At 31.0% G+C, this 24,333-nt stretch overlaps 1 protein-coding gene across 5 annotated transcripts in view; it reads left to right on the forward strand.

Annotated features, from left to right (window-relative positions):
- The first annotated feature begins 360 nt into the window (after positions 1-360).
- Positions 361-24,333, forward strand: part of LOC143222744 (uncharacterized) — a 38,929-nt gene continuing 14,956 nt past the window's right edge. For 2 of the 5 annotated variants that reach the window (XM_076449679.1, XM_076449680.1), the window contains exons 1-4: positions 361-801; positions 4,239-4,370; positions 5,224-5,355; positions 15,842-16,099. In XM_076449679.1, coding sequence (XP_076305794.1) covers positions 4,258-4,370; positions 5,224-5,355; positions 15,842-16,099 — 503 coding nt within the window. In that variant the 5' untranslated portion in view covers positions 361-801; positions 4,239-4,257. Of the gene's footprint in view, positions 802-4,238; positions 4,371-5,223; positions 5,356-15,841; positions 19,726-24,333 lie in introns of those variants that run through there. The other 3 variants (XR_013012451.1, XR_013012450.1, XM_076449681.1) reach the window with 2 other exon arrangements.

Genomic DNA, 24,333 nt, shown 5'->3' on the forward strand with positions numbered 1-24,333 from the left:
CTGTCCCAGAGGTGAACATATTCAAGTTAATTCTAACATATATACTTATTATCTTTTATGCAATAAGATTAAAAAGTAACGTCAAGTAAAATATTATTTTTGGGAACGTAATATAAATCATACAAGATTATTTTTCGAAAAATATTTGCAATTCTTTTGGCGCCATTTTAATTACTTTGTAGTAAGAATACAGAAAAAAAGCGGTTGTGTAAAACCGGTAGAAATTATGAAAACTCTCACAAAGAATTATACAAAACAAAGTAAATAAAACTACGAAACTATAAAATAACTAAGTTCCATTTCTATTATAATTACGAGGAAAAGTATGATTAGAATACTGTTTTGAATTAAACAGGACGATATATTGAGTAATTTTATTTATATTTGAATATTTGTAATGTATTAAATTTATATATGGTCTTTCTTATATGTTTATATCATTGAAAAGCATACTTATTTATTTTAGATTACTTATATGCAGTTGAATAGCAGTATTTGTATGTTTTTCTGTTAAATTTTCTCAGTAAAACCCTGAACAGTTACGTTTGAAGTTACGAAACCGATAGAAGAAATTAATATAAGAAGCGGCATATCTGCGGATTTACAACGTTGGAAACCTAGTTATAATACCCGTGATGAGCAAAGTGCAGAGAGCCCATTGTGTAGCTTTGGCTTAAATTCAAACAAACAACGTTTTGGTCAAATTTATATATATTTTTGTTTCACTAGGATACCACAAAACCAATGACATCCAACCATTCTAAAAGCTTTTAACTGCCGATAAAAGCTCCAAAGAAAAAGGTAAAATATCTCTATTTTTCTTTTGACTATTATTAAAACTACTAGGTTTCAGTCAGAATTCTTCTAACATATTTATTTTACCTGTGGACCCGAGGACAAAATCTCCTCTTCCTCCTCCTCTACTAATTCACACCAGTTGAAGTACTTGAATACAAGCAACCAAAGTATGGAATTCAATTTCACTTACTTTTTTTCACCAAATTAAAACACAGAAATGTTTTTAAAGCAATTTCTATTCAAAAGCGGAGAAAAGAAATTGGAAAGGAAAACATTTCATATCAATGCAATAATTTCAACGCATAAATTTCCACTTTCGACAACTGAACTTCGTACTCGAAAATATCTAAGAATATCAAAATGAATGTGTAGTTCTGCCTCATGTTCCATGTTTAATTATTATTTTAAGTGTTTCATATCAACAATGTATTTTATCCTATATTTCAATCGACGAATAAGATAAAGCAAATTTTAGGTAATACTAAAGGATACACACAATTAAAATGAAAATTGAAATTTATAAGTTTGAATGTATGTGAACTTTTAGTGAAGATTACAAGTATTTTGTTTAAAAATATAAGATTTTCTAATGAAATAATTTTACTAATGATTTGTTTGTGAAAATAGTCTGTTTTGTTACTACCTGAACTGCCTAGACTTTAAACAAGGTGCATTGCAGCTGTGAATAATTAAACCAAAATGAATAATTACACCTCTGATGTAATCAATACCATAATTTATGCTATTAAAGCAGCAATAGTTGGCAAAGCAAGAAATCTTGACCTATGCTTCTGAATTAATAAACTGCAGACAATACTGTAACAACTTCAAAGAAATCCTTGACATTACACTTAAACCATTCATTAATACTAAGAAACTTGTATTACTACAACAATAAGATAAAGGAAAACACTTCTGCCTTTCTTAAGATATATCCAAACCTAACCCTTTCATATTCTGTTGGAAATTTAAATTTATCTCAAAGAACAACAAATCGAACAACACCATAAATAAAATTGAATATAATGCAATAAAATGCAAAGATCTTGCAAAAGATGGAATTAACAACTGAATCCTGAAAAAAACACAACAACTATCTAATAAAATCCTAACCCACTTGGTAACAATTTATAATTTATTATTATCATCATGTATTTGGAAATCAGTTGTTATGGAGGTGATTTTCAAGAAAAATATCTAATTCTGGAAACTACAAACACATTAGCTTTGTGAACACTCTTGGTAAGTTGATGGAGAAATTAATTACAAAGCAGTTAAACACTGACCTAAAAACCAACAATATTATTAACAACATGCAGAATTCAGTCAGAAAATTTAGACAATCTGCTGACCATGTGGTTAGACTTAACAAAACTATCTATCAAGATTTCAACAGAAAGCATAAACCATAACTCCCTTTCTAGGCATCCAAAAGGCCTTTGATATGGTAAGGCACAATGGATTTTGCTATACACTAATTGATAGTCACATACCCATCCATGATGTATAATAGATAAACAGCTTTCTTACCAATACAACAGCTGAAGTTCATATCAACAATGACCTCCAGGCTCTTCATGTTTGAAACCAATGTTCCCCAAAGGTCAGCGTTAGGCTAAAACTCATACAACCTCTTTGTCCTTTGTCAATAATATCTCATTCTCTTCCCTTAAACCACATACTTGTGTCTCAGTATGCAACATTTAAGGTCCAAATAGCATTCAGTGCATTATCGTCTTTATGCAAGAAGTGGCACGTAGCCCTCAACCCATCCAAATCCCAAGCTATGTAGTCACTCTCTCTTTTTTTTTTTTGGAAAATAAAAGTAGAAAAAAGCTTTATAATTTCCAGTTAATCCTTAACAATTCAAGCATTGATCAAGCAGTATATTTCTCATGGCACTCCTGTTTTCTCCAACAGCATAATTATTTTCATTGAATTCAAAATTTCCCACCGTGAGAAAGACTGCTACATTTCATATTCTGTATTCAAAATTTAAATTACATTCTTATGTATTAAGTCAAACAAAACTATTTAATTTTTTGCCACCAATTTTAATAAATAGAAGCTCATTTAAATGTCACTATATTTGCTAGTTTTCGATGTATTTGTCCCCTATAAAGAATTAATTCATCATTTGCTTCAGTCCCTAATTAACAATCTTATTCATACAACTTGTGTCAGTTTTTAACTGGATATTTTTGGTATAGCTTTGGTTCCCTCAATCTTCACATCTGCTTTGTCAGTGTTAAATCACCTTTTATATTCAAACCTTCATTTAAACCAACATTCTTCTTCAGTTTCAGTATTGATCTTTCTTTTTTCAACAAATTTTCTGTTTCCAGTTTTCTGCTGACCCTGGTGTTTATTACAACATGTAAACTGTGAATGTTTACCCTATTAACCAATTGTATTTATGAATCAGTCACTCATGCTTCAACAACATTAAGCTTCACATTATTTCATCATATTCATGAATCAGTCACTTATGCTTCAACAACATTAAGCTTCACATTATTTCATCATATTCATGAATCAGTCACTCATGCTTCATTATTTCTTCAAAGCACTAAAAAATCTTAAATCTTAATTTCTTTGCAGCCTTGTTAGTTGTTCAAACAATGTTTTCACAAGTGGGTCAAATAGCAAATTACAGTTTCTGACTGCCCCTAATTACCTTTCAGGCCCCTTCTGGTCATGAAGGTTTTCGAACCAAAATGGCCCATCAGCCAGGTGGTTAGTATGTTTGACTTGTAATCTGAGGGTTGCAGGTTCAAATCCCCATCACACCAAACATGCTTGATTATTCAGCCATAAGGAAATTGTAATGTGATGGTCAATCTCACTATTCATTGGTAAAAGAGTAAGAGTAAGAGTTGGTGGTGATGACCAGGTGCATTCCCTGTAGTCTTATATTGCTAAATTAGGGATGGCTAACACAGCTTTGCATGAAATTAAAAAATTCAAACCAAACCTAAACACCTACGAAAATATTTCGCACGTACACACTGCTTGTTTTTATGATAGGCTGTAGATGCTGAATACATTGTTCTTCAGCACAACTAGTGCATGTGTCTTCAAACTATACATTTATTGCATGGGCAGTTGTAGTGATGGTGGTTGTGGATTGTACATGACTGACAAGTGTTTGTAAACTTGAAGATCCATTTGTGGTTCTGCTTTGTGTGAAAGCAAAATTTTAAGGTTTATGTGGGATATCTATCAGACAGTTTTAGGGGCCTGCTGGCACTTTTGGGGCCATTGGCTTCTTTCTGGGTTCCTTCTGATTTTGAGCCCTGATGAGTATACAAATAATGTGAATGCATATTGAGAATATGTCATGCTAAGTTATAACTTATATTTATTTATTTATTATGTGTGTGTGTGTGTGTATATATATATATATATATATATATGTATTTTGTTTTCCATATATATAGAAATCATGTCAGGATTTCAATGCTTTCTTCAGAGAATCTTCTGAGAAAATACAAGAACTTACCATTAAGTTTTCCACATGTTTACAAAACATCAAGAGATTTAGTGAGAATTGAAGAAAAGCTTCTGAGAATGTAAGAACAATGGAATTTTCTTATTTTTAGCATGTTCCATTGAGCTGACTTACAAAAGTAATATTCTCTTTAGTTTAGTTGCATGTAATCTTAAATATAGGTTATATACAATATGAAAAATAAGTTAAGTAATTTCTGCTAAACATATAAGCTGTTATTGTTTTAAGTACTTTAATGCTGCATTTTCAAATTCCCTTTGTTAATAGAAACTCATTGAATTTGCATGTTTGTGTATTTTTATATATGAGGAATTTATAACCATTAATACAGATCATCCTAAATTATGAGTTATATACTTGGAAGAAATATTATTTTCAAACATGCTGTTTAAAGTAATTAACCAATGAAAAATTAGTTTTTAGTTTTGTAGAAATGCTTACTAGAAAAATTGTCAGTGAAGTTTCAGTTTATTATTTGTTTTGTTACTTTACTGTATTTTAATCTTTATTCAAATTTGTGCATTGTGATCTGAAAGACTAATTCTTACTAGTTTTTAATTTCATGTTATCTGCTTCCAGAATTTGTATACATATTACAGCTGTGCTAGAATTTTTATCATTCTTGTGTAACCATACAAATATATTTTTATACAAAGTGAAGTTGAAAAGCAATTCAAAATCTGACCTTAATGTTTTCTACCCTAACATTTATATGTAGATAATATTTAACTTAGTTGTAGAATGTTTTTCTAGGTTTCCTGTATTTTACAGATTGAATATGAATATTGAATATAAATAGGTGAAGATATCCTACACATAGTGTAGCCTTAAAATGACTGATAAAAAAAAAAAATATGTATAACATGATGTTACATAAAGAGTTATAAAAGTTATATATAAATATTTTCCTGTAGTTTGTCTCAGGAAAAGGATGTGTTGTCTCCAGATTGTACAGGATATTGTGTAACTTCAAAACAGAATGGTGAAGTTGTATGGGAAATGCAGGATCTTCACGTGAAAGTAAAGAAAGGTATTGAAAAATCAAGGTTGGATTGTGTATTTTCATAATTTTAGTAGTAAATATGTATATATACATAAAACACATTTATTTTGGCTCCAAGACAACAGCTGCAACACAATAGAAAAGATAACAAAAAGAACATCTCAAGCTTTTGTTGTTTTTCTTCAGTATTATAAAGATTAATTTTCATGTCAAACATAAATTCGTAGTTTCCTGTTGCTTCTCAGTGCTTCTTATTGGTAAGTCTCAGGGCTAATTACACAGAAGATTTGGTCTCAATACTTGCAGTGGGTACAGCACAGATAATCCATTGTGCATCTTTGTTTAACAAAAAAAAAGTTTCATGTTTCATAAATGACCTAGAAGTTGCTTGTTTTCCATGAACTTGTAATTATAATATATACTTAAAATAATGATTTATTTAATTTTGTAATAACAATACTGTTACTTGCTTTTTTTTAGCAGTGTCTAGGATTAGAAGTAGATCTTAAAAATTAAAGTTAATAAATTTAGATTTTCTTGCTTTGAAGTGTATTGTAGAATACTTTCATCTGAAGAGATTTAAGATATTTTATCCACACTTGATTCTTGATATTGTGTTGGTTCTACACATTGGGTGTAATGGAAATAGATGAAACCTTTTAGGATCAGAAAAAACTAGCAACAAATAAAGAATTTAACTTGCCGAAAAAAAAATGTCCCAAGTTTGAAAGTATCCAGATGTGTCAGTGAGGATGGCAGGAGCAGTAAAAAGAACTGGTTGATTTATTTTGTACTATTTGTATCATTCAGATTCTGAAAACAATGAAATTTGCACTTTGTGCAATTATGTAGTGTGATTATAAAATGCAAAAAAGTGCTTGCAATGAACCTTTACACATTGTTAGATGGATATAAGTTACAACAAAAATAGTTAAATCATTTATTCTTTTACTTTTTAGAACTGTTGTATCTTAAACATTTCAGTTGTATATTTTAACATTGTATTTTAATTTGTAAGATTATGATGTAGATGCATTACAGGTTCAAATATTGGAAAACTGAAATATTTCTATAGCCTACAGTGTCATTGATTACAGCAGATAATGCTGCATGGATAATCACATTTATTTCTCTGGTACTGGCTTTTTTTTAATGTGGGAATAAAAACAGTTTGAAATAGATGCATTGCTGTAAACTGGTTAAGTATGTATGTGTTACAAAATTTTCATGAACATTAGTATTATCAAGGAATGTATGATGGTTTAGTATTCACTGTAAATTGAATTTTCCAATCATTGGCAGGGTGGCTGTTGTTCATATTGAGAAAAAAAGTTAATAAATACTTACAAAATAACAAGGTATTGCCAGAGTAAATTCTGGAGATATTTTAACTATCATATTAGGATTTTTTTCACATGTATGGGTACTTTTCAAAGCTGATTTGTACCAGATTGTCTTGGGGTGCAATTTTGTTAAGTTCTTAGTGCTTTGAACTTGTAATTTAAAGGTTGCAGGTTTGAAGCTTGCCCTTGAGAAAGACATTTTATCTTAATTGCTTCAGTCTACCCAGCTGTATAATGGCTACCTGCAGTTAGCTGTGATTAACCTGTGTTGGACTAGCATCTCATCAGTATAGACTTCATCATAGGAAACCAGAGGGAAGTGCCAACTTTACATATCTTTTGAAACACAAAAAGAATAAACTTACCTACTTAACTGTGTTTGTTTCTTTTTAATTACATCAAAATGCACCTGCTGTAGATGATTTAACCCTGTCACTATGGGTCACAGGTCAAATGCTATTTCACTGATTTTGTTGATTTGCATTCAAAATTTTATTGAATTACTATTATATGAACTAGTGTAATATTTAATATAATATTAAAATAACACATCTAGATATCAATTTTTGTGAGTTGTGGCATGTTAAATCAGCACTGGTTCAAGTAAGATGTTTGTGATGTCAAAATAGAAAGTCTGTAGTTGTGTATGAATTAGAAACTCAAGTTATCAATATTGGCAAGCTAGAGTATAGAATAAGAACTTTGTATCTTTCCTACATGCTGAGGTATTGCTTGTGCACTGAATCTAACACAGTGGCCCTGTTCACCTCTTTCTAATTTTGGAAACAGTCTCTTATATACACACATTTCAATACATGACATGTAAATAACTTGTCAAAAGTTTGGAATGTCCCTGTAATTGCTTTCTCAGCCATTTCAAGCAGGTAGTTTGTGTCTTTATTTTACTCAAAATTACATATTTTTTTAGACTCAAATACAGATTAGTTAATAAGCTTCATCAGTTATAGTGGAATTCTGTTATATTGATATGGTTATTTATGATTTTTTGGTTATTTAAAATGTATATATATATAAAATATTTAAAAAAATCATTTCCTCCACATGCAAACTTTGAATAGGCTTAGCAATCTATGGCAAGCAGTAAAGGTTCTAACTAGAAGATATAATATTTTGCTACAGTTAGTTTATTTACTGTGCTATATTTTAAGAAAAATAAATTTAAGAGCTTGTTTGTAAGTAGTGGTAATCAGTGTGTGTGTGTGTGTGTCTGCATACATATATATATATATGTAATGCACAATAATTGAAATGTGACTGTATTTTACCAAATATTAGTCCCTTGAAGCACAACAAAGACAGGTCAGGCTTTTATCAACTTTTTGTGTACAAAAACCTTCCAATCTTTACTTAACATTTATCAAATTATGTGAAGGTATACATAACTGCATCAAACATTATAGTATCAATACTTGTATATATTGTACCAAAAGCATCACAAAAGGGTTAACAAACACATTCTGGTAGAATATAAAAATTACAGTATGCTCTAAATTGCTACTTGCCATATGTTTGTATAATTTGGCTGTAACTTCATATGCAAGTAGTTTTAATTTGAGGCCTTATTATATTTGACAGTCTTTAGATAAATGTTTTATATATCTAAAGAAGATATAACAAGCTATATCTTGTTGTAGAAGATTCTGATATGCATTTGGATGAAGTGTATTTAAGACTCCCACATCGACTTAAATCAATATCTTCAGTGTCTGATCAGACACAGTTACTCAACAGCTCTCGAACTAAGGACAGTACTGAAACACTGGTGAGTTGTATATGTTTCAGTATGCTCCTTTGGCATAATTTTCCTTGAAGGATCATTTACCATTAGTGTAGAAATTTTTTTGAGGTAGTTTATTTAGTAATGAAATAATAATATTTCAGTAAGATAATAGAATATAAACACTATATGATGTAGTGGTGAAGAAAAATTGGAACCAAAGTACATATTAATTCATCAATAAAACCATTGGTAAGCCAATAAATGATGCAGTAATGAAGTTGAATCAAACAAACCAGTGAACAGAAATAACAAGGAAATCTAAAGTAGAACTACAGTAAAATGAAAAGTATGAAAACTTTTTAAACCTTACTGAACAATGAAGAACAACAATAACCTAAGAAAGAAACTGAACAGAAAATAGGCAGAATGCTGGGAGAAGTTTGTATAGGCCCCAGTTCAAAGATTCCACCCAAATCAAGAAAAGAAAACAATTATCAATTGAATGATGATACAAAGGTAATGAAATAACATACTTAAAACTAATGAAGGACATACCGTGTAAAGCTTATTTGAATGATATAGAAGAAACAACAGACTAATTATGAATCACAACATAACTTTGCATTAACTCATCTAAATAAGCATATTTTAAGGAATTCAAATAATTATAGATAATAATATAAACATTCAATTTGTAAAATGTCTTATCCTTCAAATTTAATGGATTGTACAGCAAATGGTGGACCATGAAGCAAGAGGCAATAGTGAAAGTCCAGACATTAGACAAACTGCTCGGAAAATAAGGCAAAAACTGTGTGTGGAGATGCACGAGTGAAAGCCATTATAAATAGGTTAAAAGAACATAGAATTTCCATATTGGAAATGGAGATTACATAATTGATATAAGGACCAAACGTTTGAAATCTAGTGGAAAAAGACTATCAAGATCTCTGACTGCCCAAACAGGGTTCATGTAACAGATGCATTTTCCCCTTAAATTGGCAAGACTAAACAACAAAGCCTTGTTACAGTGGTAGCTGTAACATTGCAACAATTTAATGATTGTATGCAGGACCAGAGCCAATTACACAAGTTCACAATTACACCATAAATGCCCTATTTGTATCAAAGTTTCACAACTTATTTGACAATAAGCTTTATGACAGAAATACAAAATTTGAAAGAACACACTGTGAAGAAAATTATTATTTTATGCTATTATTCATGAAATTAACATCTTTACAATAGAGGCCTAAAAATAAAAGATCTAAAATTTAATAGGTTTTAAAAAAATGTTTTTGAAAGTTTTTTCCCCTCAGAATTATGCTAGCTTCATCCCTGAACATCACGAAGACTGAAGATTAGTTACTTAAAGACAGCACTAACATAAAAACATTGATGGAAAGTAACAAAAATAGCCATAAACTGATAAAAACTGCACAAATGGACTTAGGTTGGACTTGATACACACTGAAAAAAATAACATAACAACAACAGATAAGTTCATTTCTGCAAATATACTCTATGATAGTTCCATTACAGTGTAACAACTTTCACGTTAAATTTTTATCTGGTTTTCAACCACTACACAGCAAATTTACCATCTTGCATGCCCATTTTCTTTTATAGCTCATGTACATGAAGGTGATTAAGAAAAACAAATACCATCTAGTTCCTTTGTTTTCTTTACAGTATTGAATAATTACTTGTATGTATTTTGCCTTTGTTACACATTAGTGTTTAACATCTACCAGAGTTGCTAAAGTAAATACTGTACATTTTCCTTTTTCACAAACTTTGTCCACAAATGAAAATTGTGACAAAATTTGACTTTTTTTTCTTCAAAAATTATAAATAAGATAAGATAAATGTCACAGATAAGACTATTCTTCCAAACACACATTTATTTCTGTCATGCTAAAATAGAATATCAAAACTTATATACATAAATTAAGAAAAATTATCTTTGGTTTATATATGACAATATTGTAGTATTCTTAGAAAAGAGAAAGAAAAGAAATTGTTTCCTTCCAAAATTCACATACAACACATGTCTGATACATATATCACTGTTTCAGGTTTACAGATAGAAGAATACTGTCATAAGTCACAAGATTAACATCAACAGATGGTACATATTTTTTTTTCATATTACTGTAAATACAGAAGTAATGAAGATAGAATAATTTAGATTCCTCCATTAACTCAAAAGATTAAAGTCAAAACAAGAGTTATGATAAACACTTTCTCAAATGGAGGTCGATGAAAAAAAAAGTTAACTATTCTTTGTACTTCTTAAACCAGACTTATCTATGCTAAGCACAATAATTTAGTGGTGTTTACTGTTATTTTGAAATTAGAGCTTTTAGAATAAATTAAAAATTACATATTAGTCAAATCACATGTATGCAGTAAAAATTTGTATCATGCCTCAGTCATCTGTATTTAAGTATTTTTTGCATTTCTACTGAAAATTATATTGGATTTCAGGTGATACAATGTTGCAGCATCACAACTGTTCTTGTTTGTGGTACCACCACTTACAACAATCATAAATATCATTAACAAATGGCCCTTTTCAATTCACTAAAAATTACAACTTTTACATTGAACATAAAATCACTGTCTCCTTTAAAGAAATGACTGCCCAATTCATTACATACATGGTAAAAGGTCTGAAAAAAGGTAGTTTATGTATTCTTCATTTAACTAGGTTTAGTACATCTGGAATCTTTTATCAATGGAAGTAATCCTCAGTCAATGATTATCAGAGAAATAGATTTCACCACAAAGCAGTGTGCAGTGACTTGCATTTTTTTTCACTGATAGGTGCTAGCTAATACAAATGTGCTTGTCTGAAATTAAAAAAATATAAAGTAATTAAATACAAAAAACAAAAATTTAATTAACTTAAGTATAGGTTTTATAGGTTAAACTTTAATGTTGATTTTCTAAATCATAATAATTTAAACATGGTTTTCTACTATGTGTCAGTAGTAATTTTTCATCTTTTCAAGAATAATAATAACACTATCATCATATTTATATAAATAAATAGTTAGTTATTATCAGCACAAATGGAAAATATGTTTAATGTGTATGCGTTTACATACTTGTCTTCTGAAATATTTGAAGTGTTTCTTGTAACTACAAAATTTGCAATGCTATCTGTAACTGATGAATCATTAACTAACATAATAGTCAACCACAATCAATCTGAGGAAGGTAAGAAGCAAAATAACTCATATTGGCATTTGGTACTAACTGTGGCTCACTTTGTACAGGATGTAACATAAAGTGAATATTTCAGTTACAATAAACAGTTTTCATGCAAGATAATCTTTGTTGTTAATAGTTGTAATATAACACTATCCTGTTAAAACTTAAGATATTCTAAGTATACAGGTAAAATGCATAATAAATTTCACTTTTTAATCCTTAAAACTTTTGAGTCTCATAAGAATTTACGTTATCGTGAAAGTAAGTTTGAAGTACATACACGTATAATAAAAACTATGCTAGAAAGTTTCCAAACAGGGTGTGCACTGGAATATATTATCTTACTGAAATATTATTATTTCATTACTAAATAAACTACCTCAAAAAAATTTCTACACTAATGATAAATGATCCTTCAAGGAAAATTATGCCAAAGGAGCATACTGAAACATATACAACTCACCAGTGTTTCAGTACTGTCCTTAGTGTGAGAGCTGTTGAGCAACTGTGTCTGATCAGACATTGAAGATATTGATTTAAGTCGATGTGAGAGTTTTAAGTACACTTCATCCAAATGCATATCAGAATCTTCTACAACAAGATATAGCTTGTTATATCTTCTTTAGATATATAGAACATTTATCTGAAGACTGTCAAATATAATAAGGCCTCAAATTAAAACTACTTGCATATGAAGTTACAGGCAAATTATACAAACATATGGCAAGTAGCAACTTAGAGCATACTGTAATTTTTATATTCTACCACAATATGTTTGTTAACCCTTTTGTGATGCTTTTGGTACAATATATACAAGTATTGATACTATAATGTTTGATGCAGTTATGTATACCTTCACATAATTTGATAAATGTTAAGTAAAGATTGGAAGGTTTTTGTACACAAAAAGTTGATAAAAGCCTGACCTGTCTTTGTTGTGCTTCAAGGGACTAATATTTGGTAAAATACAGTCACATTTCAATTATTGTGCATTACATATATATATATGTATGCAGACACACACACACACTGATTACCACTACTTACAAACAAGCTCTTAAATTTATTTTTCTTAAAATATAGCACAGTAAATAAACTAACTGTAGCAAAATATTATATCTTCTAGTTAGAACCTTTACTGCTTGCCATAGATTGCTAAGCCTATTCAAAGTTTGCCTGTGGAGGAAATGATTTTTTTAAATATTTTATATATATATATACATTTTAAATAATCAAAAAATCATAAATAACTATATCAATATCACAGAATTCCACTATAACTGATGAAGCTTATTAACTAATCTGTATTTGAGTCTAAAAAAATATGTAATTTTGAGTAAAATAAAGACACAAACTACCTGCTTGAAATGGCTGAGAAAGCAATTACAGGGACATTCCAAACTTTTGACAAGTTATTTACATGTCATGTATTGAAACGTGTGTATATAAGAGACTGTTTCCAAAATTAGAAAGAGGTGAACAGGGCCACTGTGTTAGATTCAGTGCACAAGCAATACCTCAGCATGTAGGAAAGATACAAAGTTCTTATTCTATACTCTAGCTTGCCAATATTGATAACTTGAGTTTCTAATTCATACACAACTACAGACTTTCTATTTTGACATCACAAACATCTTACTTGAACCAGTGCTGATTTAACATGCCACAACTCACAAAAATTGATATCTAGATGTGTTATTTTAATATTATATTAAATATTACACAAGTTCATATAATAGTAATTCAATAAAATTTTGAATGCAAATGAACAAAATCAGTGAAATAGCATTTGACCTGTGACCCATAGTGACAGGGTTAAATCATCTACAGCAGGTGCATTTTGATGTAATTAAAAAGGAACAAACACAGTAAAGTAGGTAAGTTTATTCTTTTTGTGTTTCAAAAGATATGTAAAGTTGGTACTTCCCTCTGGTTTCCTGTGATGAAGTCTATACTGATGAGATGCTAGTCCAACACAGGTTAATCCTAGCTAACGGCAGGTAGCCATTATACAGCTGGGTAGACTGAAGCAATTAAGATAAAATGTCTTTTTCAAGGGCAAGCTTCAAACCTGCAACCTTTAAATTACAAGTTCAAAGCACTAAGAACTTAACAAAGTTGCACCCCAAGACAATCTGGTACAAATCAGCTTTGAAAAGTACCCATACATGTGAAAAAAATCTTAATATGATAGTTAAAATATCTCCAGAATTTACTCTGGTAATACCTTGTTATTTTGTAAGTATTTATTAACTTTTTTTCTCAATATGAACAACAGCCACCCTGCCAATGATTGGAAAATTCAATTTACAGTGAATACTAAACCATCATACATTCCTTGATAATACTAATGTTCATGAAAATTTTGTAACACATACATACTTAACCAGTGTACAGCAATGCATCTATTTCAAACTGTTTTTATTCCCGCATTAAAAAAAAGCCAGTACCAGAGAAATAAATGTGATTATCCATGCAGCATTATCTGCTGTAATCAATGACACTGTAGGCTATAGAAATATTTCAGTTTTCCTATATCTGAACCTGTAGTGCATCTACATCATAATCTTACAAATTAAAATACAATGTTAAAATATACAACTGAAATGTTTAAGATACAACAATTCTAAAAAGTAAAAGAATAAATGATTTAACTATTTTTGTTGTAACTTATATCCATCTAACAATGTGTAAAGGTTCATTGCAAGCACTTTTTTGCATTTTATAATCACACTACATAATTGCACAAAGTGCAAATTTCATTGTTTTCAGAATCTGAATGATACAAATAGTACAAAATAAATCAACCAGTTCTTTTTACTGCTCCTGCCATCCTCACTGACACATCTGGTTACTTTCAAACTTGGGACATTTTTTTTTCGGCAAGTTAAATTCTTTATTTGTTGCTAGTTTTTTCTGATCCTAAAAGGTTTCATCTATTTCCATTACACCCAATGTGTAGAACCAACACAATATCAAGAATCAAGTGTGGATAAAATATCTTAAATCTCTTCAGATGAAAGTATTCTACAATACACTTCAAAGCAAGAAAATCTAAATTTATTAACTTTAATTTTTAAGATCTACTTCTAATCCTAGACACTGCTTAAAAAAAGCAAGTAACAGTATTGTTATTACAAAATTAAATAAATCATTATTTTAAGTATATATTATAATTACAAGTTCATGGAAAACAAGCAACTTCTAGGTCATTTATGAAACATGAAACTTTTTTTTTGTTAAACAAAGATGCACAATGGATTATCTGTGCTGTACCCACTGCAAGTATTGAGACCAAATCTTTTGTGTAATTAGCCCTGAGACTTACCAATAGAAGCACTGAGAAGTAACAGGAAACTACGAATTTATGTTTGACATGAACATTAATCTTTATAATACTAAACAAAAGCTTGAGATGTTCTTTTTGTTATCTATTCTATTGTTCATGAAAATTTTGCAACACATACATACTATGTATTATTTTGGTTGAAAATATTCAAACTAGTCAAGTAGCTTAATGGCGAGTGACAAGCTGAGGTGAGATTGATATATGTTAGTAATTGACGGTGTGATACAAACATTGCAACTTAACAAGTTTAATTGACAGATGGTTTACATTTGCAACTGTTACTTGCCATATAAAAGTAAAATCATTTAGAATGAGAAAAAAGTATTAGACAATTTAACCTATTGCCATTAAAACTCACTGTGCAAACACATAAAAAACATTTTTGAACAGTTCTAAGTAAAATGGTTATCTTAACATTTTAGTAGCTTTATGATAGTTAAAAGAAAACAACTATCATTTTTCCCTATATCCTTTTCCAGCCATTTTTTACTCTAAGTAGCGTCACTGTGGAGTGTAGGTGTTACAGTAAATTGTGAATGAAAGTGGAAAAGAATATGCCATATACATTACAGTTGCTATACCTAGTATTAAGGAGGTCTTTCGTGATACCAAGACTTTTCAGTTTGGCTGGTATACAGAGATCTAGCAGTTCTTGAAACATACTGTGCAAATGACTGAACAATAACTGAGTGGTATGCACTAGATTCAGTTGATATTTATCAGTTTTAACTTAGTTATTTGCCTTTAAAACTAAGGTTAGGATTAATCAATATAACACTGTTTATATAAATAAATATTTATCTTCTCTCATAAAATTCATTTCTGTGTAAATGTATTACGACGTATTCATTATTTGTAATAATTGCTTTTATTCCAGTGACCTGTGGAAAGAATCGACGTCTTCGAAAAAGTCACCCAAGAAGCGACTTCAGGTCTTTACAAGATCTGCCAAAAGTGCCATCAAAGTTATCTTCAGCAGGGAACATATCTGCAGACCAAATGATGAGGAAAGACGGCAAAATCCACACAGGTCGAGAAAATCATATTGTTTAATGAGAAGGCTGAGAATTCCCACGTGCTTCAGAAGGAAGAAAGAATGTACTGACAACCAGACCGACTCTGTGTGTCACGACTCGTAAGTACGAGGATTTAAGTAGGATACCAAATTTTCATACTGCACATACTGAACGCAAACTATTGAATTACAGGAAACAAGTTGTAATAAATAAATTGTAACTGTTCAAATTTTGTTCAGGCCATGACCTAACTGGCCTTATTGCTTCTTAGGATTCTCTTAGAAACATAGATTTTTGACTATACATATATGCACATATATATACACATATGTACAGTTTAGACGAATATTAAACACAAAAGCTGTGAGTATAAGTGGATTTGTGGAGAACGTTGCGTGCCTTTTGTATATTTTTCTTATACAAGTGGAAGTTGTACTGACTGTTTAGCTATACTTTACCTGGTGAAATAACGGTAATTTCTTAGTGGTCAGTTTAGTACATAAAATGGTTATTTACCCAATAATCTTTATATGATCCACAAAGTGGCATCAGTATTATTAACATGGACTTTTTCGAGGCAATACTTATCTGAAAGAACTACAAATGAGATTTAATGTCTGGAGGAAGTTTAACTTGAACTTCCAGTGGGTGTTTAATGTTTCAAAATTTCGTACATTTTAACACAACGATTGTCTGGTTAAAAATTGAGAGCTCATAATTTTCCAAACAATGGCAGGTCACAATCATCTTATCTTTCCTAATTTTAAACAACTGACCAACCACTCAGAAGCACCCACTGCAATAACATACTTTATCGAACTCCTAGAGCAAGAACTGAGTTTCATTCGTATTACGCGGGGCAAAACGGAAATAACGGACTGTATTTAGCTGCTCTGTGGATTGAATTTTAGACATAAAAAAGTGCAACCAAACACACTGAATATTATCCACTGCTGGACTGTCCTATTAGAAGATATTAGAATAAATTAATGTTTAAGTTTAACTTCAGTAAAGATCTGTTACAAAGAAGCATGTTGTTTTTTCAGATATGAAAAATACAATAGTTTTGACATCACTTTGGATGATCTATGATTATTAATTTAATATTCATTTTATGGCAAAGCTTAAATTGTATGGAGTTTGTATATTATACATGTCAGTGGAACTTTTTTAACAACCATGTCGTATTTTTTATGTTTGTTACTATCATTCACTTGATATAACAGTAATTGAAAGTTTTAACTTTTTCATCCATGTTAATATAAAAGGAAAATGCCAATCTGTACATTAACTTATTTATTCACATGACGAATTAAACCACATTTCAGTCATCCTACGTCTGAGGAATCTAAAAAAATTCCCTACCTCTTACCGTTAATTTCAAAATACAACAACAACAACTTTAACTGGTGATGGTACCATGTTAAAGGTTCAAACGATATAGTTATTGAAAGTCAGAATTTACTTCATGTCGAAGTTGTTGTTATTGTATTTTGAAATCAATTATGTGGTCTAACAAATTTGTTACTAAATATCAAGGCAAAGCTTGTTTAGACGCTATATAATATTTTATCAATCAGTTATTTTTTGATTTTAGGAGAAAGTAAAAATCACCTGTATTAACTGATTTTGAAATGATAGATGTTTGATATCGTAACTGAAACGATTTTATCTTAAAGTTTTTAAATTTCCCTTTATTAGTCCTACCTTTTCAGCTAAGTAAAGGAATTTCCCAAAATAAAGTTTGTACAATAGCTATGTTGGGCACAGTGCAGAGAACCCCTTGTTAAGATTAAATACGCACACACACAGAGATTTACACCGAACTGTCGTAAAATAAATTAATTTATGTTTTAGCATAAAGTATATGGGAGTTAGTCACTGAATAACACCCACCAACAACTGTTTCACCCACGAGTGGCACAGCGATATGTTTGCGGGCTCACACCGCTAAAAATTGGGTTTTGATATTCGTAATCGGTCAAGCACAAATAGCCCATTGTGTATCTGTGCTTTAATCCAAATAAAGAATCCAACTCTTAAAACTTTATTTTCTGACTGAATAAGTGTAATTTGACTTTCACCCACAGCCTTAAAGATTGAAGTATCTTCTTATGGCAGTGAGACATAAACAATATTATCTCGATCCAAACAAAAAGACAATTAAAAATGTACAAAAAAGTTCATCGACCATCGTTTATTCGCCATCTGGGTCTTCCAACAGCGTTTTTCTCATTAAACATAATATCTCTGTGTGTGTGTGTGTGTGTGTGTGTGTGTGTGTGTGTATATATGTATGGAATTGATGTCACTTCTATAGACTTTCCTTGCCATCCACCTCCAATATTTTCAATGGGGTTGAGTTCGGGTGAACACGTTGGATGGTCCAAAAGAATCACGTTATTCACCATGAAAAAGTCCTCTGTCCTGTGGGCATTGTGGATTTCAGCATTGTCCTGCTCAAAGATCCAGTCATTTCCACACAAGAGAGGGCCTTCAATCAATAAGGATTCTCTCTCCAACATGTCAATGTAGCCAGCTGCTGTTTGATGCCCCTGTATAACCTGAAGTTCCATTGTTCCATGGAAGAAGAAAGCACCCCAGATCATGATGGAACCTAATCCACTGTTTCGTGTAGAAAATGTCTCCGGTGGGATATCCTTATCGTGCCAGTAAAGTTGGAAGCCATCTGGACTATCCAGGTTAAATTTTTTTCATATCATAGAAGAAAATCTTCGTCCACTTTTCTACGTCCCATGTTTGGTCCTTCTCAGCAAAGTTTAACCGAGCTGTTTCGTGGTGTGGAAGGAGGCGTGTCCTTTGAAGACGTTTACGTTTTTAAAGACTTTCTCTGGCAGATGCCGTCTTATTGTTCTGGTTTGACGATCGGTTGATGTCTTCCCGGACAACCCATCGAATCCTCCCGTATAACGCCAGCGAAATTTTCTTGGGCCAACCACTTGAAATTTTCGTTCTGTATCCTTCAGGGTCTTTTAAGAAATTTGCAACAACAGTTTTACTTCGCCCAATCTCACCAGCGATGTCACGTTGAGAGAGACCTTGCTTTTGCAGATCGATAATTCTGCCACGTTCAAACTCTGTCAACTTTTTAGCCTTTGCCATGTTTTCCCCAGTGTAACACAAAAGATGTCAGTGGGAGATGTTTTGTTGGTTAATAAACGGAATCAAAGCCGCAGAATTATACGCATAATAGCTATAGATGAACCAATCGAAAAGAGATTTAATTTCTGTATAAGGTTTTACTGAGACAAAAGGGTTTTAGTCCCTACAACCAGATTAATTAAACATTGTAATTATCTTTAGTTAACGGGTTCAGTTGTCCCTAGAATGCGTTATTGTCGTTGTGCCCTTTCATCCTTTCCTGTCTGGCACCAGTATGTGCTAAATTCTGTGTTCCTCTCGTTTTTAATTTCACTTTTGTTGTTCTTGAAATTAAACACAATAGGACGAAAACGAAATACCTTATCAACTTGGCCAATCTACCTGATGAAAGCAAAGGAAAGATTTCTCACATCATTAGAATATTTGTAGGCTTATATTATTATTTTAGAGACATGAATATTTAATTTTCATTTACGGCAAACACATGCGCGTTATGGCCAGAGAGATAGGATTTGGAATGATTAATATTTTTCAACACACCTTACATGGTTGGCAGTACTTCAAACATAAACCACATTTGAAAACAAAATAAACAGACAAAAAACAACAAAGACTGATTAAATTATAAAAAAAAAAGATATTTTCCCTATATATAACTTTCGTCATTATCCTGGAAAAGTAAGTTATATAGAAAATTGCATACAGAAACTTTGTACTCAATTTTTAGCAAAATTATAAATTTTAGGTCACTGATGTTCATGAAAAATATTTTTTGTATGATCTAATTTTAATTATGTTTTTAGTCATTTTTCTATGCAACTTTTAACTTAATATAATAGCTATGAAAAACAAAACATAATAGGCATAACTTGTTATCCCAGCTCTTGCGCAATACGCCGTAAGATGTATGTCGGCATCAGATGGAGAGGTAGTGTCATACACAAAATGACTCGTTTACTAAAATAATATTTTGAAAAGCATGTAACCTATTTGTCCATCCTCTAAACTAAATTAGAATAATTTTTAAACTCACATTTTCTGCTCTTAGAACACCTGCTCTTAAACACCTGACCCATTTTAAAGGCCAGCCACTCTCTTAAAAATTTTAAATTGTATGAGCTGAATATGACTCTGTTCCATCCAGTCATTCTTCTCTTCAGTTAGTTATTTCTCACAATTACAAAGATAAGTTTCTTCACAAGCCTTTTAAATGGCACTTTAAATGCTTTCTGAAAATCCAGATACACCAAATCTACACCTTTACCCTCATCTATATAAGCAGTAGCCTTTTTAAAGAATATCAAACGATTTGTACTGTAAAGTAAGTTCTTCCTTAGTGAAACTATGTTCACTGTTCAATACAATTTTAAACATTGTTAAATGACTTTCCAAAGCATCTTTTAACAGAATTTACAAATATTTTCTCGCAACCAATGTAAAACTAATGAGTCTACATTTATTGACACAATATTTATTATCTCTCTTGAAAACAGAACTTACCTTAACTAACTTCCATTCCTCTGGTTTCTGCCAACTATTTAAGAACTGATAAGAAAATAGTAGTAAATGACTCGCATATCCAATCTTTAACCCACTTTAAAACCATTATGGAAATGTGATCTGACTTAGGAATGTTATCATTTCTTATTCTTATAAATTTGTTCTTAACCAGTTCAAAATTAATTCAGTTATTTTTTCACACTTGTTTACATTTGTCCACTGTTCAAGACGTGGAATACTGTTTAAATATTCGTTAATAAAAATCGAAGAATAAACAAAATTTAGTAACCCAGCCATCTTATAATCGTCATATACCAGCCTCTTTGTATCACCCTTGAAGGGTCCTAACAGCATTTTAAGATATTGTTTACCCTTAACGTGCTTAAAGAAATTCTTAATGTTAATTTTCAAATTTCCAACCAGTCTTTTATCATGTATTCTTTTCTATGTTTTAATCTCCGATTATTTTCTATAATCTTGTGAATCTCTTGCTATACAAGTCATTTAAATTTCTTACATTTATGATGCTTTTCTTTTATCTCTTAAACTCTTTCTGAGCCAACTTGTTCTTTTTTACCTCCGGTTATCCCTTTCATTCTCTAAGGAATATATTTAATATGAATATTGAAAGAATTATCTTTAAAATTTTTCCACATCTGAGTAGTGTCGCCACATAACTAACCTGACCAATTTACAAGAGATGATTCTTGTTGCATCCTTTGTAACCAAATATCTTTATTCTTTATCTCCATTTGCAACAAAACATTAAACCTAATAAACCAATTATCATTTGCATGTAGATGTTCTCTAGTTCCTACCCTCTTGATCATTTCTATATTTGAAATTAACAATAATTCTTAAATAGCATTCTTTCTGATAGGTTCCTTGACTAGTTGGTAAATAAAGTAATCCTGAAAAGGTTCCAAAACATTTTTCTTCATGGTTTGACATTAGCAGTTCCCAATATGTATGCCTAAAATTAAAATCGTCCAAAATTATTACTTCATTAACAGCTGAAATCTTTATCTGATTGTAGAGATTCTCACTAATTACATCAGTATCATCTGGTGATCTCTAAGAAATTCCCACTAAATAGCTTTTCCCTTTTTATCCACTGATACAGACCGTAATGGATTTAATCTTCATACTATTATCTTTAATATTTTCAATTTCAGCAGGAAGTAACCTACCTCTTACATATAACGTCACTTTTTTCCTATGTTTTTGTTATTCCATTCCTATTAAATAGCCAGAAACGCTCTATTTCAAAATATCTTGCATATCGCCTACAATTAACCATGTTTCAATTATTCTCATTACATAAAAATCGTCCATTCTTGTGAGAGTATAAAGTATGTTTCTAAAGGGGTCCACAATTTGTTATATATCAGATACTATTTTTTTTTTACTTATCGATTTCTACAATTGAATGAAGTGCTGCATACCTTAAAACATTTATAATATTTGGTAAGGCCCTATCGAAACGTATCTCAATTTGAAAATTTACTTGTTTCACCAAATCAAAGTAAAAATCATCAGAAGATATATGGGGTATTAAGATCAAAGGCAACGAGTGTATATCGTCCCGAGTATTCGTCGTATCCTATATCAATTCCTTGATCTTAAAATTGTTTTTCTCTTGCACTAATTATTTAGATCGTTTTTTAAGAACTCAAAATGTAGTAATCTTTTTAATAATTTTAATAACCTGTAGTATTATCCCGGTAACAATACTTTAAGATTAGTTGAACTGCTAAAAACAACTATGTTTTACGTGTCATAGAGACTTTAGTCATTAAAACTTTAAATCTTTCTTTACGAGTAAGATGAAGTGCGCATGTCACGACTTTTTGTGGAGTTATATTTAGAATTTAACTAAATTACTTTATTACCAACATATACAACAATTAACAAAACTACTTAACTTCTTCGAGCTGTAATGTTTTATTTCTACAGTGATGATAGGATACGCGTAAACATTTTCAAAGTACAGCTGTGTAAAACAACAATAAAATTTTCAGTATTTTTTATCACAAAAGAAAAATACCGCTATAATAATATCATATTTTAGATTAATCAATGCTGACTAAATAACCTAAAGTAATCCAAATAGTTCAAGTTTAACATAACGTCAATTGAAAATTGAAAATATAAGAGAGAATAAGCACCGTACGTTTGTAATTAATCATATGTAATCGATAAATTGTACTATTGATCAATTGATTATAAAATATCACTAAATACCCAGTTTCAGTTATGAATTGTGAATCGTTTGTATGCTTTCCTTCCAGTTATATTCTTATTTGCTTTAAACGCTAGTTCATCTTCTTACTGGGAAACATAAAATATAAGGAGAAATTTTTGTATTAACATACAGTCAAAAGAGGTCGCTTCTCAAACGGCTGCACGAAGACGCAGGCTTAAGGAAGGTGGCGAGGTTGTTTTATTAACCTCTGATTGGTCTAAAGCAAAAATACATTCATTCACTGAGCTACATATCCTCATGTGCTATGCTGGTGATGCTTTTTCTCCCACTCATGTTACTCTGATACATATATTGTTGGTTCTACTGTCTCATCCTCCGAACACCAGCATAAGTATTGAAACCAACTTGGCAAGTCAGTCATTGACCCTCCACAGAAACAAAGCGAGGAATGTCAGGACATATCACAATACTGTTCACAAAACGGAAAACTTGAAACTTGGCAACATCAAAATATTTCAATATCTGTAAATCCTCATAAAAAACGACTGACATGGAATCTTCTCTGGTGGCTATAGTAATAATAGTTTCAGAAGCCTCGTCTCTCACCCTTTAACAAAATTCTTTAGCTAACTTATCTTCAACAAGATATTCTCGTTGAAAGGAAATCCTCTATCTTCTTCCTTCTCCATAAACCTCTTTTTAAATGGCGTCATTGACTCTACAAGTTACATGCTGCAGACTGAATCACTTTCTATAATAATGCAACATCAGATAAGGTTAATATGCAACTCGACGAGCAAATCAGGACCACAGTTCACATATTCTCCAGTCATATGATCTATACAAAAGTTTCTTCTCAACATAAGTTAATTCAAGACAACAAATATACCTACATTACTTAAGGCAGGTAGTGCATTTAAACATTTTATAGTGATGAGTAAGTTTTGTTGAGTTTTTCTCTGCCATCGACACCAACTGCAAACATTCCGTCTACAAGAGGAATGTCATGAGAATGTAACATACCACCATTTTGTGCCACAAAAATCAGTGCAGTCGATATAACTGGCACATAATTTCAATTCATCCTGGCAAATGTTTTGGTTTAATAACAGAAGCGCTCAGAAATGTCAATTTACCTTCAGTTCCGCTCGCGGAATTAAGATTAGGTGCTACTTAAATAGAGTGATGACAATAAATGAGGGTATGGTAAATATCGTATTACTTGGGGTAGGTTTAAGTTTACATCAGACGGAAAGTACAAAAGGGTAGGAGGCTTGGATGATCGGTAATGGTAACTAGAGGTTCCATGGAAGGCGATGGAGACCAAGGCTGTAGCGAATTCTTGGATTATATAGTTATAGCTTACAAGATAACAAACTGATTTATAATGACAATAACTTTAGGTTAAATTTTTCTTTAAAATGTTTTTAGTAGTGTTGTTTTAACTTTAACTTTACATTTAAGTTTTAAATTAGAAGGCATCTCTGCATGGTATAGAACACAGGATTCAAGGATTCAAGATGA

This window comes from Tachypleus tridentatus, chromosome 8 (genome assembly GCF_004210375.1).
Source record: "Tachypleus tridentatus isolate NWPU-2018 chromosome 8, ASM421037v1, whole genome shotgun sequence".
NCBI lineage: Eukaryota > Metazoa > Arthropoda > Merostomata > Xiphosura > Limulidae > Tachypleus > Tachypleus tridentatus.